The 16067-nt window shown below is 42.9% G+C and overlaps 1 protein-coding gene across 7 annotated transcripts in view; it reads left to right on the top strand.

Moving 5' to 3' along the window:
• The window catches only part of LOC141110875 (serine/threonine-protein kinase SBK1-like), an 88253-nt gene that overhangs the window by 52406 nt on the left and 19780 nt on the right, over positions 1-16067 (top strand). The window contains exon 2 of one of the 7 annotated variants that reach the window (XM_073602584.1): positions 826-974. The exons of the other annotated variants lie outside the window; for them this stretch is intronic. Within the exon in view, the coding sequence (XP_073458685.1) occupies positions 932-974 (43 nt within the window). The 5' untranslated portion in view covers positions 826-931. The remainder of the gene's footprint in view (positions 1-825; positions 975-16067) is intronic. 7 annotated transcript variants of the gene reach the window in all.

Raw genomic sequence — 16067 nt, 5'->3', positions numbered from 1 at the left:
TGGACTCTTCTGTTGGTTGAATTTTTTTGCACCATTTGAAACTGGGACTTTTGCTAACTTTGTTTTCTTTTTAGTGATTGGTTAAGCTAATTCTCTCTTTTATGGTTTATATTTATCACTTCATTCATGTGTTTATCATTCACTTTCATTATATTCATTTTATAATAATCTTTTCTTATGATATCTGCTTTAGTTCTTTTTTTGTGAGAGTTTTTTCTCCATTACTCTAATTTAAATTTTTTTTTATTTTTAATTATTCAATCATTTTTTTTGGTATTAGATATAATTGGGGTATCACTTTTAGTATTTTTTAGTGTGATATTTGCCTTAGTTTTTATTAACTGAGAGTTTTTTTCACCATCAATTTTGTCTGGATTAACATATCATCACATCATTATATTAGCGCTGCATCTTCATTTTATTTTACTGTATTTGAGTTTAGTATTGGACTTTATGGTGCTGGCAGCTTTTTATTTTTATTTTATTTTCATCTTATTTTTCAATGGATTTTTTTTTCTAGCGCAGCATTAACCTTTAGGTTTTCTTTTTATATAACATTAAAAAAAAATGTCAACAGTGTGATGCGTCGCGATCCATGATGCGTCGCAATGGCACTACAGTTATCCTGCCGCGTTGATGTAACACAGCGGTAGGTGTGAATAGGCCAAAAGATTATTGTTGCTTGGATGCTATGGTGTACTATATTTTAAAGCTGGAGGCTGAAGAGAAAAGTTAACCTTGCAGTTGGTCTCCCTCCACAATGCCTGCTTTGTCTAGGAGTTATGAAATAAGGTGAAATACTAACCTTATTCCTCACTCCTACAGTCTTCCTCCTCTTTGCAAGACTGGTCCCCCAAAGCTGCTCCTCTTTGATGCCCAACTGGTTGCAGATCTTGGAAGTGATCACTTACAGTGGAGTCCTACATTGTACATGAGGGTGCCAAGGGTCCGCCCACTTCCCTGGAGTGCTGAAGGTTAGTATTGTACTTATTCCTCTTGCTCAAGACCAAACAAGCATTTAAACTTTGCAGTGCGGAGGGGGCTCCATTGCAAGGGTAACTTTTTCTTCCGCTGGGAGTTCAACTTTAAACATTGCTTCTTGCTAAAAGAGAACGTCCAACCAGAATGAATCTCAGCACACTGGTTTCCACAGTTATAACACCTCAAATCTGATCTGTTCAATGCTTACTGAATAAATTCTGTAGAACTGTATTTTTACAGTACTAAATGTGTCCAATTAGTAATACACATATATGCAATATATTAGGTCACATTACTTAAACAGGCTGGCTTTATTAGCTTCCAAGTCTTTTAGGTGTATTTATTAAAACAGTGCAAAGAGAAAAGGTACACAGTACAGTAACAAAGTACTGTAGCCATAGCATTGAATCAGAATCCATCTTCTACTAGGTTTACATGCCTATATATTGTAGGTTACTATCCATATGAAGTATACATATGGAATATGCATTTCCAAGTCAGCTTACAGGTGACTGAAGCACACCTCACTGGTACAGTTGGTGCTGAAATGGTTAGCCTCCTGGTAACTTCAGTAGTTCAGTATATACAGTAGATATATGTAGCACCCACCTGCTTAGGTGTGTGCTAGATAGTTAGAGAGGGTAAGAGTTAGATGAAAATTCCCCCATTACCCTGTTTGGTTTAAGCCTGGTTGGGTTTATTTTGGTGGGGAGGAATGACAGAGTAGAATTGGGGGTGTGACCACCTGAATTCTGTCAAAAGTGACACCTTGTTTGACCAGCGAGAGGTGCTGGAGGACAGGTAGATTGATACAGGATGTAGTTAGTTGTATAGGTCACCCTGAGCCTATCATTAATTTGTATGGGCAGGGGCTTACAGGCATATATAAACTGTGGGTCACATGCTCAAAGGAGGGAGGCTGATGGGAAAAGAACAACAAAGGAAGACAGTATGTAGAAGCTGGAGCAGCTTAAGGACTCTCCCCTCCGGAGAGGGGAACATACCTTCACAGGAGAAGAGATGGAGGAGATAACTGTGGGAACCTGCAACATCTAACAAAAGGAGAGGCTGCTACTACCAACAGAAGGAAAACTGGGAGAGGACCCTCTTATGGCAAACATACAGGCATACCCCACTTTTAAGTACACAATGGGGTTTATTTACTAAAGTTGGAAAGTGAAAATCAGGCTCACTTCTGCATAAAAACCAATGAGCTTCTAACCTCAGCTTGTTCAATTAAGCTTTGGTAATAAAACCTGGAAGCTCATTGGTTTCTATGCAGAAGTGAGCCTGATTTTGCACTTTCCAGCTTTAGTAAATAAAGCCCATTGTGTACTTAAAAGTGGGGTATGCCTGTAATCACCTGGGAGAAATCCTAACAGTCTGTCTAAGAACTCTATTCAGAGTATTGTTTTTAGGACTTAAATTGGAGATGCTGTGCGGTTGGGAAGTAGTAGTAAACAGGAGGGAGAAGATTTGCAGACCATTACAGGAACCAAGTTAAGAAGGCAGCTCATATTTCTGGAGGATTTGTTCACATTCTTTCTGCTATATACTAAAGGAAGGAATAAAGTTCTTGTTATTTGTTCAAGACTGTCTGCGGTGTCATCCATGCAAGGAAGTGGGGGGGGGGGGGGTAATAGAACCAACTGGTGAAAAGGAACGAACTACCCAGCAGCTCCTACGGGGGGGGGGTGTGCTTCATATATAGTTCTTTACATATTAAGGTGGGAGTTCATGCAGGGCTGTATTTAATATTTACCTATACCTAGGTCTGCACCTATAGGGCAAAGAAGCAATTTCCCCACTTGTCAACTACATATTGTTTCCCAAAATATCAGTAGCAATAGAACCATCTCATATAAACTTAGTCACACATTGCCATAATATAACTAGCCAGATTATGGCCAATTATATAAGAAACTATTTTGTGTTAAAGAGTTAAAGAGAGGATTCTGTGAATCTCCAAAACTACATTTCATTGTGTTTTAAAGTTGTTGTCCTTTTTTGGCATGTGTTTGGGAAGTTGATGGCTAAGGCTGAAGGTTCAGAAGACAAGCCTTATGGTAAACTGGGTCAGTTCGAGCCACTATTCCATTTTGCAGATATAATAATCCATGCAGTCAGTGGTTTTGTATGGAGCTAAGGATGAACTGTGACAACCATCATTAAAGGAGTGAAACCTTTAAAAAAAAAAAGTTCACAAAGTGGCTCCTACCAAAAGAAAACAGCAAGCAAAGTCAGAACTTTGATTTTCAGAAGGAGAAAAACAACAATAGAGTTCCTAAAGTTAGTCATAGCATGAAAGAGCAGCACTCCAAGTCAGAACTCTACTTTACCCTTGCAGGGCAAATCACAGAGTACGGTAGGTAAAAAAGGAGCTGTTATGTGGGATTTAAGCAAGCTAGAATTTAATGAGGAAGCAGCAAACCAGGATATGAACTTAGGAAGCAGCAAACTAGGATACCAGGATGCCAGTGCACAGTGGAAAGAACTGAAAACACCCCAAAGGATACCACAGAGTGACCATCAAGCCAAAACTCTTTTTCACAACAAAAAGAATTGACACCTTTCAAGAGAACTTCATGAAGATGAACATACCAAAAAAGGTCAGAAAGCCAAGTCTCAAAGCCTAGAAAAGCCAATGGAACAGATTTGCTAAGACTTGATGATAAGTGACATCTCTATGCAGGACCTCATACAATCCTGGGACTTCATAAAAAATCAAAAGGTTCTCTAGAACATTACTACCTGTAGTGACCCATTTCTTCAGTACCCTGCACTTTACATGGGTGGCCAGCATCCTATAATGAACCCCTTGTAATAACTGCTTTATGCATAGGAAGCCTTTTGTGCCCGCTTTAAAATTATGCCATGGCATTAGTTATTAGTTTTAGCCTAATACCTTCTGATAAAAGCTTCATGTACTTTGATGGTCAGTGTGGAACCTCATGACTTTATCCAAGTGTCAGAAATGATGCAGTCTGTAGGATACAGATCTGAGAGAGGTATACCTGCTTTTGAACAATTTAACCTTCTATTATGCAAACAAAATTTCTACAATTATTACACTATATATATATATATATATATATATATATATATATATATATATATACGCTATATTGTCAAAAGTATTGGGACCCCTGCCTTTACACGCACATGAACTTTAATGGCATCTTTGTCTTCGTCCGTAGGGTTCAATATTGAGTTGGCCCAACAACCTTTGCAGCTATAACAGTTTCAACTCTTCTGGGAAGGCTGTCCACAAGGTTTAGGAGTGTGTCTATGGGAATGTTTGACCATTTCTCCAGAAGTGCAATTGTGAGGTCAGGCACTGATGTTGGACAAGAAGGCCTGGCTTGCAGGTGTGCTATTGGGTTGAGGTCAGGACTCTGTGCAGGACAGTCAAATTCATCCACCCCAAACTCGCTCATCCATGTTTTTATGGACCTTGCTTTGTGCACTGGTGAGCAGTCATTTTGGAACAGGAAGGAGCCATCCCCAAACTGTTCCCACAAAGTTGGGAGCATGAAATCGTCCAAAATGTCTTGGTATGCTGACGCCTTAAGAGTTCCCTTCACTGGAAATAAGGGGCCAAGCCCAAACCCTGAAAAAGCAACCCCACAACATAATCCCCCCTCCACCAAATTATTTGGACCAGTGCACAAAGCAAGGTCCATAAAGAAATGGATGAATGAGTTTGGGGTGGAGTAACTTCACTGGCCTGCACAGAGTCCTGACCTCAACCCGATTGAACACCTTTAAGGGAAAATAGAGCGGAGACTACGAGCCAGGCCTTCTCATCCAAGATCCGTGCCTAACCCCACCAATGCGCTTCTGGAAGAATGGTCAAACATTCCCATAGACACACTCCTAAACCTTGTGGACAGCCTTCCCAGAAGAGTTGAAGCTGTTTTAGCTGCAAGGGTGGGCCAACTCAATATTGAACCCTACGGACTAAGACTGGGATGCCAGGTTATTTAAGCAGTTATTTTTGTTGGTTCAGTGCGCGATACTACACGTCACTGGGCCAACTCTTCCCAGCTTACCTCATGTTCGTGAGTCTGTGCATTTGATCGCAAGGGAATTGCGGCTTCTCCATTCGTGGTCTTCGTCAGCGGTTCCCGCTCACTTCGCAGGTAGTATTCGCGCCTTTTCGTATCATGTGCAATTTTGCGATTCGTTATGCTTCCTATCCTGCATCCCTTTCATAAAAAACCTGCCTCCGAGTTGTTGTCGGTCATGTCCCAACATCATTTGGCACAGGCGTAGTACATTCTTAAGTTCCTTCTGCCAAACACGATTCATTTGTAAATCCAAGCCTCCGAGCCGCTGTCGGTCATTGTCCGGTATCACTCGCCATAGGCTTCACTGGTTATAAAATTTACTGTCCATGGGGTTGCTGTCTCATCAATTTGGAGATGAGCATGTATTGTTTGTACGGGTTCTGTGGCTGATTGAGGTGGTAATTAGACCCACCTGGTGCCTTGTCTGCACTTGATTAGCCTGGGGGGGCTGGGTGGTTGGTAGGTGCTCAATTTCAGAGTAAGAGGTGGCATACACTCTACAACCAATTCGTATCAGATTAATTTAATACTCCTTACTACCGATTCATATTAGATTAATTTCATACATTTTACAACTGATTCGTATCAGAGTCATTTCTCTTTACAACCGATTCGTATCAGATACATTGCATACTTTCTACACTTGCAATTTATTGTATAGTCCATGTCGTGTGTTTTAGTTCCCGCAGCGGAACTTACGAATCGTTTGTACACGGTTCTTCTCTCATTTATTTACCAAACCAAAGTTATTTTATGTGCGTCATGTACGGCGCCACACCACACTCTTGCACACCCGCTCCAGTCCAATGCGAACCAGTTGCATGGTCACTGGTAGGAATTGTTACCATGTTTTGACATGTCAAAATTCGTGGCCACTCGCGGTGTCACCCATACCATGTGTTCGGTTCCTGCAGTGGAACTTACAAATCATTTGTACGCACTTCTCACGTTCTTTTTTCTACACCAAACCCTGTTGTTTTGCCTTGTGCATAGCATCACGCCACACCTTCCCGATATGTGCACTCCCACCACAGTTCGCTGTGAACTCACTCGCATGGCCCACTGTCGCAAGTGAGATTCATTACCATATTCTTTATGTCCTATCAATCCGTTACCATTGGTTGTCTCCCATATCGTTCGCTGGTTCCCCCTATGGAACCTACGAATCAAATGGACGTTGTCCTTATCCCTTATACTGCACGCTTAAGGGTACGGTAAGCCGTCAAACAAACCAGGTGTTTCTATCCTTTTCTCAGTAACCCAACTCTCATTCGTTGAGACCCTTGCAGCCATGCAAAACCATCTCAGGAGCCTGTCACCCTTGTTGAGACCCTTGCAAAATGCAATATCGTCTCAGCAACCTTTCACTCATTAAAAAATAAACAAAAAAAAAACCTTTGCCACCACACAATTTCGGCCCAGCAACCTGACACCTGTTGAGACCCTTGCAACCATGCAAATCGTCTCAGCAGCCTGATACCCTTGTTGAGACCCTTGCAAAAACGCAACATCGTCTCAGCAAACCTCTCATTCATCAAAAAAAGAAAACCTTTGCCACCACGCAAATCTCAGCCCAGCAACCTAACACCTGTTGAGATGCTTGCAACCATGCAAATCGTCTCAGCAGCCTGACACCCTTGTTAAGACCCTTGCAAATGTCTCAGCAACCTCTCACTTGTCAAAAATAAATAAATAAATGAAAAAATAAAAAATACAAAAAAAAAAAACCCTTTGTCACCATGCAATCTCGGCCCAGCAACCTGACACCTGTTGAGACCCTTGCAACCACGCAAAATCGTCTCAGCAGCCTGACACCCTTGTTGAGACCCTTTCAAACGCAATACCGTCTCAGCAGCCTAACACTCATCGAGACCCTTGCAACCACGCAATACCGTCTTGAGCAACCTCCCACTCATCAAGACCTTTGTGACCACACAGTCTCGCCCCAGCAACCTGACATTCATTGAGACCTTTACAGCCAGACAAATCGCCTTACCAGCCTGACACTCTTGTTGAGACCTTTGCAAACACAATATCGTCTCAGGAGCCTCACACTCATCGAGACTCTTGCAAATGCAATATCATTTCTGAAAACCCAACACCCATTGAGACCCTTGCAGTCATGCAATATTGTCTCAGCAGCCTGAAACTCATTTGAGACCCATGCAAAATGCAATATCATCTCAGCAACCCCTCACTCGTTGAGACCCTTGCAACCACGCAATATCATCCTAAAAAAAACAAAAAAAAACAAACCTTATACACATTGAGACCCTTGCAATCATGCAAAATCGTCTCAGCAGCCTGACACTCACTGAGACCCTTGCAACCACGTAATATCATCTCAGCAATCTGACTGAGACCCTTGCAACCATGCAATATCGTCTTACACAACCTCATACTCATCGAGACCCTTGCAACTATGCAATACCGTCTCAGCAACCTGACTGAGACCCTTGCGACCACGCAATATTGTCTCAGCAAACCAGACTGAGACCCTTGCAACCACGCAATGCCATCTCAAAACAAACCTCATACTCATTGAGACCCTTGCAACCACGCGATATCGTCTCAGCAAACCAGACTGAGACCCTTGCGACCACGCAATATTGTCTCAGCAAACCAGACTGAGACCCTTGCAACCACGCAATGCCGTCACAAAACAAACCTCATACTCATCGAGACCCTTGCAACCACGCAATATCGTCTCAGCAAACCAGACTGAGACCCTTGCAACCACGCAATATTGTCTCAGCAAACCAGACTGAGACCTTTGCAACCACGCAATGCCGTCTCAAAACAAACCTCATACTCATTGAGACCCTTGCAACCACGCAACATCATCTCAGCAAACCAGACTGAGACCCTTGCGACTACACAATATTGTCTCAGCAAACCAGACTGAGACCCTTGCAACCACGCAATGTCATCTCAAAAACAAACCTTCATACTCATCGAGACCCCTGCAACCACGTGATATCGTCCCAGCAACCTGACACTCAGTGACACCCTTGCAACCACGCAATATTGTCTCCAGTAGTATAAAACACTTCACAGTATGCACCTACGTGCAAACCCGCATACTAACTAACTTGCAAACACACCTCCGTGGCAAACAATCAGCCACACAAACATGCAGCGGCACCCAGTTGGCCATTTGTCTCCAGTGGCATGCGGGCCACTCATCTTTTCTCTGTCTTTCTCCCTGATTTTAGTTCAGGTTTCCATCCAGCACCAGGTTGAACTTTATCTCCACAGGTAAAAAAATAAAAACAAAATAAAAATAAATAAATAGGAAGGGAAGAACGTACAGGTCGCATCTTCACCAGGGTCAGTCGCATGACAGAGGTGAGTCAGTTCATTTCAGGTACAGTCACACCAGGCCCACACCTCGATGACTTCCTGCTCATCGAACAACCAGGCACATCACCGGGCCAATCTAGACAGGTTGAGAATAGTGTTCAGCAATCTCAACGTGCCCATAGCCGAGCATAAAGTGGAATACCTGGCACACTCTATCCCCTTCCTAGGTGTCACTCTGGACACGTGTGCCATACAGGCTAGTGTGCCTCCCAACAAACTAGCCCGTATCAGTACAGTAATCCACGACTTCACCCGGTCACAAGGGTGCACCATGAGGCAGTCGCAATCCTTACTAGGGATGCTGGACTTTGTGATGAGGATTATTCCTCAGGGATGGTACTTTATATCACAGCTTTTAGTTTTTCTCACACCAGTGCAAGATCTAGACCAAGTTCTCAAACTAGACCAAGCAGCAGTATCAGACTTAGTTATGTGGGACAAGTTCCTCACCAGCTGGAACGGTATTTGAATGTTCATCCTGGCAGTGTCAGCCGAGCCACCGCAGGTGATCCCCGATGCCGCAGCCTCCACAAGCTTCGCGGCCATTTTTGCTCGCCAATGATTCGCCGAACCTTAGATCCTTGGCCCCCCCGAAATTCTCTTAATTTTCTGCATTCACCCAGTTTTCATCACTCTTCGAACTGTATCCCATCGTGGCAGCTGCCCAGGTCTGGGGCCACACTTGGACAGGACAGACGGTGCTGTTCACCACAGACAATCAGGCCATGGTCGATATCATCAATAAAGGTAGATCCAAGTCACTCCCCATCATGTCCTTCCTGCGCAGACTCGCGCAGCTGTCACTTTGTCACCAGTTTAATATCTTCTGTAGACATATTCCAGGCAAATGCAAAATCGCAGCTGATGTGCTGTTCCGTTTCAACCTTGCTTTGTTTTTCCAGCAGGAGCCTGGAGCTGACCCAACAACTACTCCTGTCCCACCCTGATCGTTGCTGACGATGGACTGAAGTCGCATCTTGCCAACGCAACCCAGCTCATTAACCACTGCTTGGCATGCCACACACTGAAGGCCACTGCTTGGAACACTTACCGCAGGTTTTTGGCCTCTTCCCCCGGAGCAGCGACAGGCGACGTTAGACATGTCCTAGCCTTTATATCGTATTGCCACAGGCAGCTGGCCCTTTCTCACAATACTATCAGGCTATACCTAACTGGTGTCCAGCATTTCCTGTCCTTACAGGACCCCAGTAAACCGTCAGTATTCTCAGCCCCCCTAGAGGGCATACTGAAGCATCAACCCATAGTCAGTGGCAAACGCTTACCTATCATGAGTGCCCTCTTCAGAGACATGCCTGAAATCTTTACTCGTTCTCTGTTTGGGGCTTTTTCACAGCCTAGTCATCCAAGCAGCCATCTACCAGGCCTTCTACAGTTTCCTATGACCTAGTGAATTTACCGTCAGTGGCTCCGGCAGTCAGACACTGCTCCAATGCCACCTGACTCGCTTTCGAACCATTACACCGTTCATCTCACAGTCTGCAAAACGCAACAAACCGGCCCCGGGGGGATGACATCAACCTGTTTCAGACTAACAACACCTGGTGCCAATGCTCGACCGATTACTGTCCCATCTACCCAGCCAATCTGATGGTAGCTCGTTGCTACATTTTCTAAGCAGCCCCCTGAGTGGCAGCCAGTTTATCAAGCATGTCAGGATCCTTATAAGCAACTTGGGCTTCAAATCCAGTCAGTTTTCTTGACATTTCCTGCCGAATTGGAGCAGCCTCAGCTGCCTCCCAGCATGGAGTACCAGACCATGTAATCAAGAAAATAGGCCGATGGAAGTCTGCTTGTTTTGCCACATACATCCCAAGTCCTCAGGAAGAAATGGCACAAGTTTTCACCAAGCTGGTTCAATAACCACAAGAATCAATAAAGTTATTCCCCTATCTGAGTCTTTTGCCCCCTTTTCTTGGGGTACCGACCAGACCACCAAGGCATACTTCAGGTCTATTTATGTTGTAAGTCTTGTCGCGTGTTTATGTGATCCACAACTCTCTCGGTCATAGGGCCACGAATATATATATATATATATATATATATATATATATATATATATATATATATATATATATATTGTGTAAAGTGTTAAGACCCCCTTACATTTTCACTCTTTGTTATATTGCAGCCATTTGCTAAAATCATTTAAGTTCATTTTTTTTTCCTCATTAATGTACACACAGCACCCCATATTGACAGAAAAACACAGAATTGTCGACATTTTTGCAGATTTATTAAAAAAGAAAAACTGAAATATCACATGGTCCTAAGTATTCAAACCCTTTGCTTAGTATTTAGTAGAAGCACCCTTTTGATCTAATACAGCCATTAGTCTTTTTGGGAAAGATGCAACAAGTTTTTCACACCTGGATTTGGGCATCCTTTGCCATTCCTCCTTGCAGATCCTCTCCAGTTCTGTCAGGTTGGATGGTAAACGTTGGTGGACAGCCATTTTTAGGTCTCTCCAGAGATGCTCAATTGGATTTAAGTCAGGGCTCTGGCTGGGCCATTCAAGAATAGTCACAGAGTTGTTGTGAAGCCACTCCTTTGTTATTTTAGCTGTGTGCTTAGGGTCATTGTCTTGTTGGAAGGTAAACCTTCGGCCCAATCTGAGGTCCTGAGCACTCTGGAGAAGGTTTTTGTCCAGGATATCCCTGTACTTGGCCGCATTCATCTTTCCCTCAGTTGCAACCAGTCATCCTGTCCCTGCAGCTGAAAAACACCCCCACAGCATGATGCTGCCACCACCATGCTTCACTGTTGGGACTGTATTGGACAGGTGATGAGCAGTGCTGGTTTTCTCCACACATATCGCTTAGAATCAAGGCCAAAAAGTTCTATCTTGGTCTCATCAGACCAGAGAATCTTATTTCTCACCATCTTGGAGTCCTTCAGGTGTTTTTTTTAGCAAACTCCATGCGGGCTTTCATGTGTCTTGCACTGAGGAGAGGCTTCCGTCGGGCCACTCTGCCATAAAGCCCCTGCAGTGATGGTTGACTTTCTACAACTTTCTCCCCTCTCCCGACTGCATCTCTGGAGCTCAGCCACAGTGATCTTTGGGTTCTTCTTTACCACTCTCACCAAGGCTCTTTTCCTCCGATAGCTCAGTTTGGCTGGACGGCCAGCTCTAGGAAGGGTTCTGGTCGTCCCAAACGTCTTCCATTTAAGGATTATGGAGGCCACTGTGCTCTTAGGAACCTTAAGTGCAGCCGACATTTTTTTGTAACCTTGGCCAGATCTGTGCCTTGCCACAATTCTGTCTCTGAGCTCTTCAGGCAGTTCCTTTGACCTCATGATTCTCATTTGCTCTGACATGCACTGTGAGCTGTAAGGGCTTATATATGAGTTAAATATATGAGTGCCACAGCAAACGGTCTGAATACTTAGGACCATGTGATATTTAAGTTTTTCTTTTTTAATAAATCTGCAAAAATGTCAACAATTCTGTGTTTCTCTGTCAACATGGGGTGCTGTGTGTACATTAATGAGGAAAAAGTTAACTTAAATGATTTTAGCAAATGGATGCAATATAACAAATAGTGAAAAATTTAAGGAGTGTTGGAGTCCTTTAGGTGTTTTTTTAGCAAACTCCATGCGGGCTTTCATGTGTCTTGCACTGAGGAGAGGCTTTTGTCGGGCCACTCTGTCATAAAGCCCCGACTGGTGGAGGGCTGCAGTGATGGTTGACTTTCTACAACTTTCTCCCTTCTCCTGACTGCATCTCTGCAGCTCAGCCACAGTGATCTTTGGGTTCTTTTTTACCTCTCTCACCAAGGCTCTTCTCCCCCGATAGCTCAGTTTGGCCGGACGGCCAGCTCTAGGAAGGGTTCTGGTAGTCCCAAAAGTCTTCCATTTAAGGATTATGGAGGCCACTGTGCTCTTAGGAACCTTAAATGCAGCCGACATTTTTTTGTAACCTTGGCCAGATCTGTGCCTTGCCACAATTCTGTCTCTGAGCTCTTCAGGCAGTTCCTTTGACCTCATGATTCTCATTTGCTCTGACATGCACTGTGAGCTGTAAGGTCTTATATAGACAGGTGTGTGGCTTTCCTAATCAAGTCCAATCAGTATAATCAAACACAGCTGGATGCAAATGAAGGTGTAGAACCATCTCAAGGATGATCAGAAGAAATGGACAGCACCTGAGTTAAATATATGAGTGTCACAGCAAATGGTCTAAATACTTAGGACCAGGTGAAATTTCAGTTTTTCTTTTTTGATAAATCTGCAAAAATGTCAACAATTCTGTGTTTTTCTGTCAACATGGGGTGCTGTGTGTACATTAATGAGGAAAAAAATGAACTTAAATGATTTTAGCAAATGGCTGCAATATAACAAAGAGTGAAAAATTTAAGGGGGTCTGAATACTTTCCGTCCCCACTGTATATGTGTGCGTGTGTGTGTTCGGTGGCATAGCCAGTGACTGGTCAGGGTGCAATGCTTACCTATGTTCACAGCCAAATGTGCCTACAATGCGCTTTTGAGCATCAGAACTGGACTTCTGAGCAATGGAAGAAGGTGGCCTGGTCTGATGAATCATGTTTTCTTTTACATCATGTGGATTGCCAGGTGTGTGCATCGCTTACCTCAGGAAGAAGGCAAGCCAGTGGAGGCAGTGATCTGCTACTGACCACTTGGTGCCAGATACCATAGTATACCTTCACATGTCTAGTGGAGTCCATGCCTCAATGGGTCAGAGCTGTTTTGGTGGCAAAAAGGGGCCTACACAATATTAGGTGGGTGGTCATGTTATTGTAGGTGGTCATAATGTTATGGGTGATTAGGGTATATACATTATTTAAAAAAAAATCACAGGAATAATTTGAGAATAATGTTTTCACACTAATATGCTACAGCTTTGAATGTGTTGCCCCGTGGGTGCCATTCACATGCAGCACATTTGAGAATGCATTGCAATACCACCATTGCACTAAAACACCTTGCTGCATATGTTATGGTAAGGAGCTTTGAACTGGTTAGCTGAAAAATTAGATCTACCTTGGACTGAGTAGATCAGATATCTCCTATTATGTCCCAATCCTCCATCATATGTATGCATTAGAGCCTTCAAGCTTTTTTATTTTTGCATTTTTATGACTTTTTTTTCGTTTTCCCCTCTAAGCCTACTAGCCTAACGTAACACATCAAACCTATAGGTTAGCCCTGGGTGAAGTACCACAGGTAAAAGGGCCTTCTTCCACGCCAATAACATTGGACATTGATATATTTGTAATATATCTATGCTACAGTGCCTTGAAAAAGTATTCATACCCCTTGACATTTTCTACATTTTGTCATGTTACAAGTAAAAATGTAAATGCATTTTATTGGGATTGTATGTGATAGAACAACACAAAGTGGAACATAATTGTGAAATGGAAGAAAAATGATCAATGGTTTTCCAAATATTTTACAAATAAATATCTGAAAGTGCGATGTGCATTTGTAGTCAGTCCTCCTGAGTCAATACTTTGTAGAACCACCTTTCACCGCAATTACAGCTGCAAGTCTTTTTGGGGATGTCTCTACCAGCTGCATTGGTTCCCTTCCTGCTCTCCCCCCTCCCCCTTTCTTGAGTTCAAGTGATGTAATGTGATTTTACATAATACATGTTATATACCACAGAGCATGCTGATCATATTATATGTTATTTTTCATATGCCCCAAGTGACCCCCCCCCCCCCCCCCGGGTGTACACTCATTGGCGCTGGGTTATTATCGTTGCTGTTTCTACCAGCTTTGCACATCTAGAGAGTGAAATGTTTGCCCATTCTTCTTTGCAAAATAGCAAAAAAAGCTCTGTCAGATTGGATGTAGAGCATCCGTGAACCGCATTTTTCAAGTCTTGCCACAGATCCTCAATTGGATTTAGGTCTGGACTTTGACTGGGCCATTCTAACACATGAATATGCTTTGATCTAAACCATTCCATTGTAGCTCTGGCTGTATGTTTAGGGTTGTTGTACTGCTGAAAGGTGAACCTCCGCCTCAGTCTCAAGTCTTTTGCAGACTCTAACAGGCTTTCTTCTAAGATTGCCCTGTATTTGGCTCCATTCATCTTCCCACCAACTCTGAGCAGCTTCCCTGTCCCTGATGAAGAAAAGCAACCCCACAACATGATGCTGCCACCATGTTTCACGGTGGGGATGGTGTGTTCAGGGTGATATGCAGTGTTAGTTTTCCGCCACACATAGCGTTTTGCTTTTAGGCCAAAAAGTTCAATTATGGTCTAATCTGACCAGAGCACCTTCTTCCACATGTTTGCTGTGTCCTCCACATGGCTTCTCGCAAACTGTAAACGGGATTTCATATGGCTTTCTTTCAACAATGGATTTTTTCTTGCCACTCTTCCATAAAGGCCAGATTTGTGGAGTGCATGACTAATAGTTGTCCTGTGGGCAGATTCTCCCACCTGAGATGTGGATCTCTGCAGCTCCTCGTGATTTACCATGGGCCTCTTGGCTGCTTCTCTGATTAATGCTCTCCTTGCCCGGCCAGTCAGTTTAGGTGGACGGCCGTGTCTTAGTAGGTTTGCAGTTGTGCCATACTCTTTCCATTTTCGAATAATGGATTGAACACTGCTCCGTGAGATGTTCAAAGCTTGGGATATTTTTTTATAACCTAACCCTGCTTTAAACTTCTCCACAACTTTATCCCTGACCTGTCTGGTGTGTTCCTTGGCCTTCATGATGCTGTTTGTTCACTTAGGTTATCTAACAAACCTCTGAGGGCTTCACAGAACAGCTGTATTTATACTGAGATTAAATTACACACAAGTGGACTCTATTTACTAATTAGGTGACTTCTGAAGGCAATTGGTTCCACTAGATCTTAGTTAGGGTTATCAGAGTAAAAGGGGCTGAATACAAATGCACGTCACACAGATATTTATTTGTGAAAAAAAAAATTGAAAACTATTTATCATTTTCCTTCTACTTCATAATTATGTGCCAGTTTGTGTTGGTCTGTCACATAAAATCCAAATAAATTACATTTACGTTTTTGGTTGTAACATGACAAAATGTAGAAAATTTCAAGGGGTATGTATACTTTTTCAAGGCACTGTATATAATGTATGCGGTGTATATGTCAGGTTCATATTGTGCAGATCCTTCACTGCCCAGAAGACAAACAATAATTTTGTACTCTTTTAGATTCTGTGTGCTTTAAATATTCTGTTTTATTGACCACAAAATAATCACAGAACTTCGATCTTTTTGTGGGGGGTTCCCTTTCCAGATGTATACAACTTGCGGGCAGTGTGCAATGTATAATCAATGACTTAACATTGTCTAAGCACACCCCCTCCCACCCTTAAAAAAAAAAAAAAATAACTGCAACAGGCAAGGGTATGCTGAAAGATTGAAAGATACAATTGCTTATTCCGTTCTCCAGATAGCATAGCGCAGACATTATCCAGTAATGTCAACCAGTTCAGGCAACATTTTCCTGCTAATTTCTATGAATGATATAATCAATTAACATTATCATGTACACCAGATCCCCCCCCTCCCCCACTCCCAATCCTTAATGAATTAACATTCTGCATTGGATAATTTTCCAACTACTGATGCAACTCTGTCTGCTTAGAATAGCACACCAGATGCATTCTGGTCGACAGCTAGGCTTTCA

This window comes from Aquarana catesbeiana, linkage group LG10, assembly GCF_042186555.1.
Source record: "Aquarana catesbeiana isolate 2022-GZ linkage group LG10, ASM4218655v1, whole genome shotgun sequence".
NCBI classification, from domain to species: Eukaryota; Metazoa; Chordata; class Amphibia; order Anura; family Ranidae; genus Aquarana; species Aquarana catesbeiana.
The sequence above is the reverse complement of the archived record's forward strand: the minus strand, read 5'-3'. Positions and strand labels throughout refer to the sequence as shown.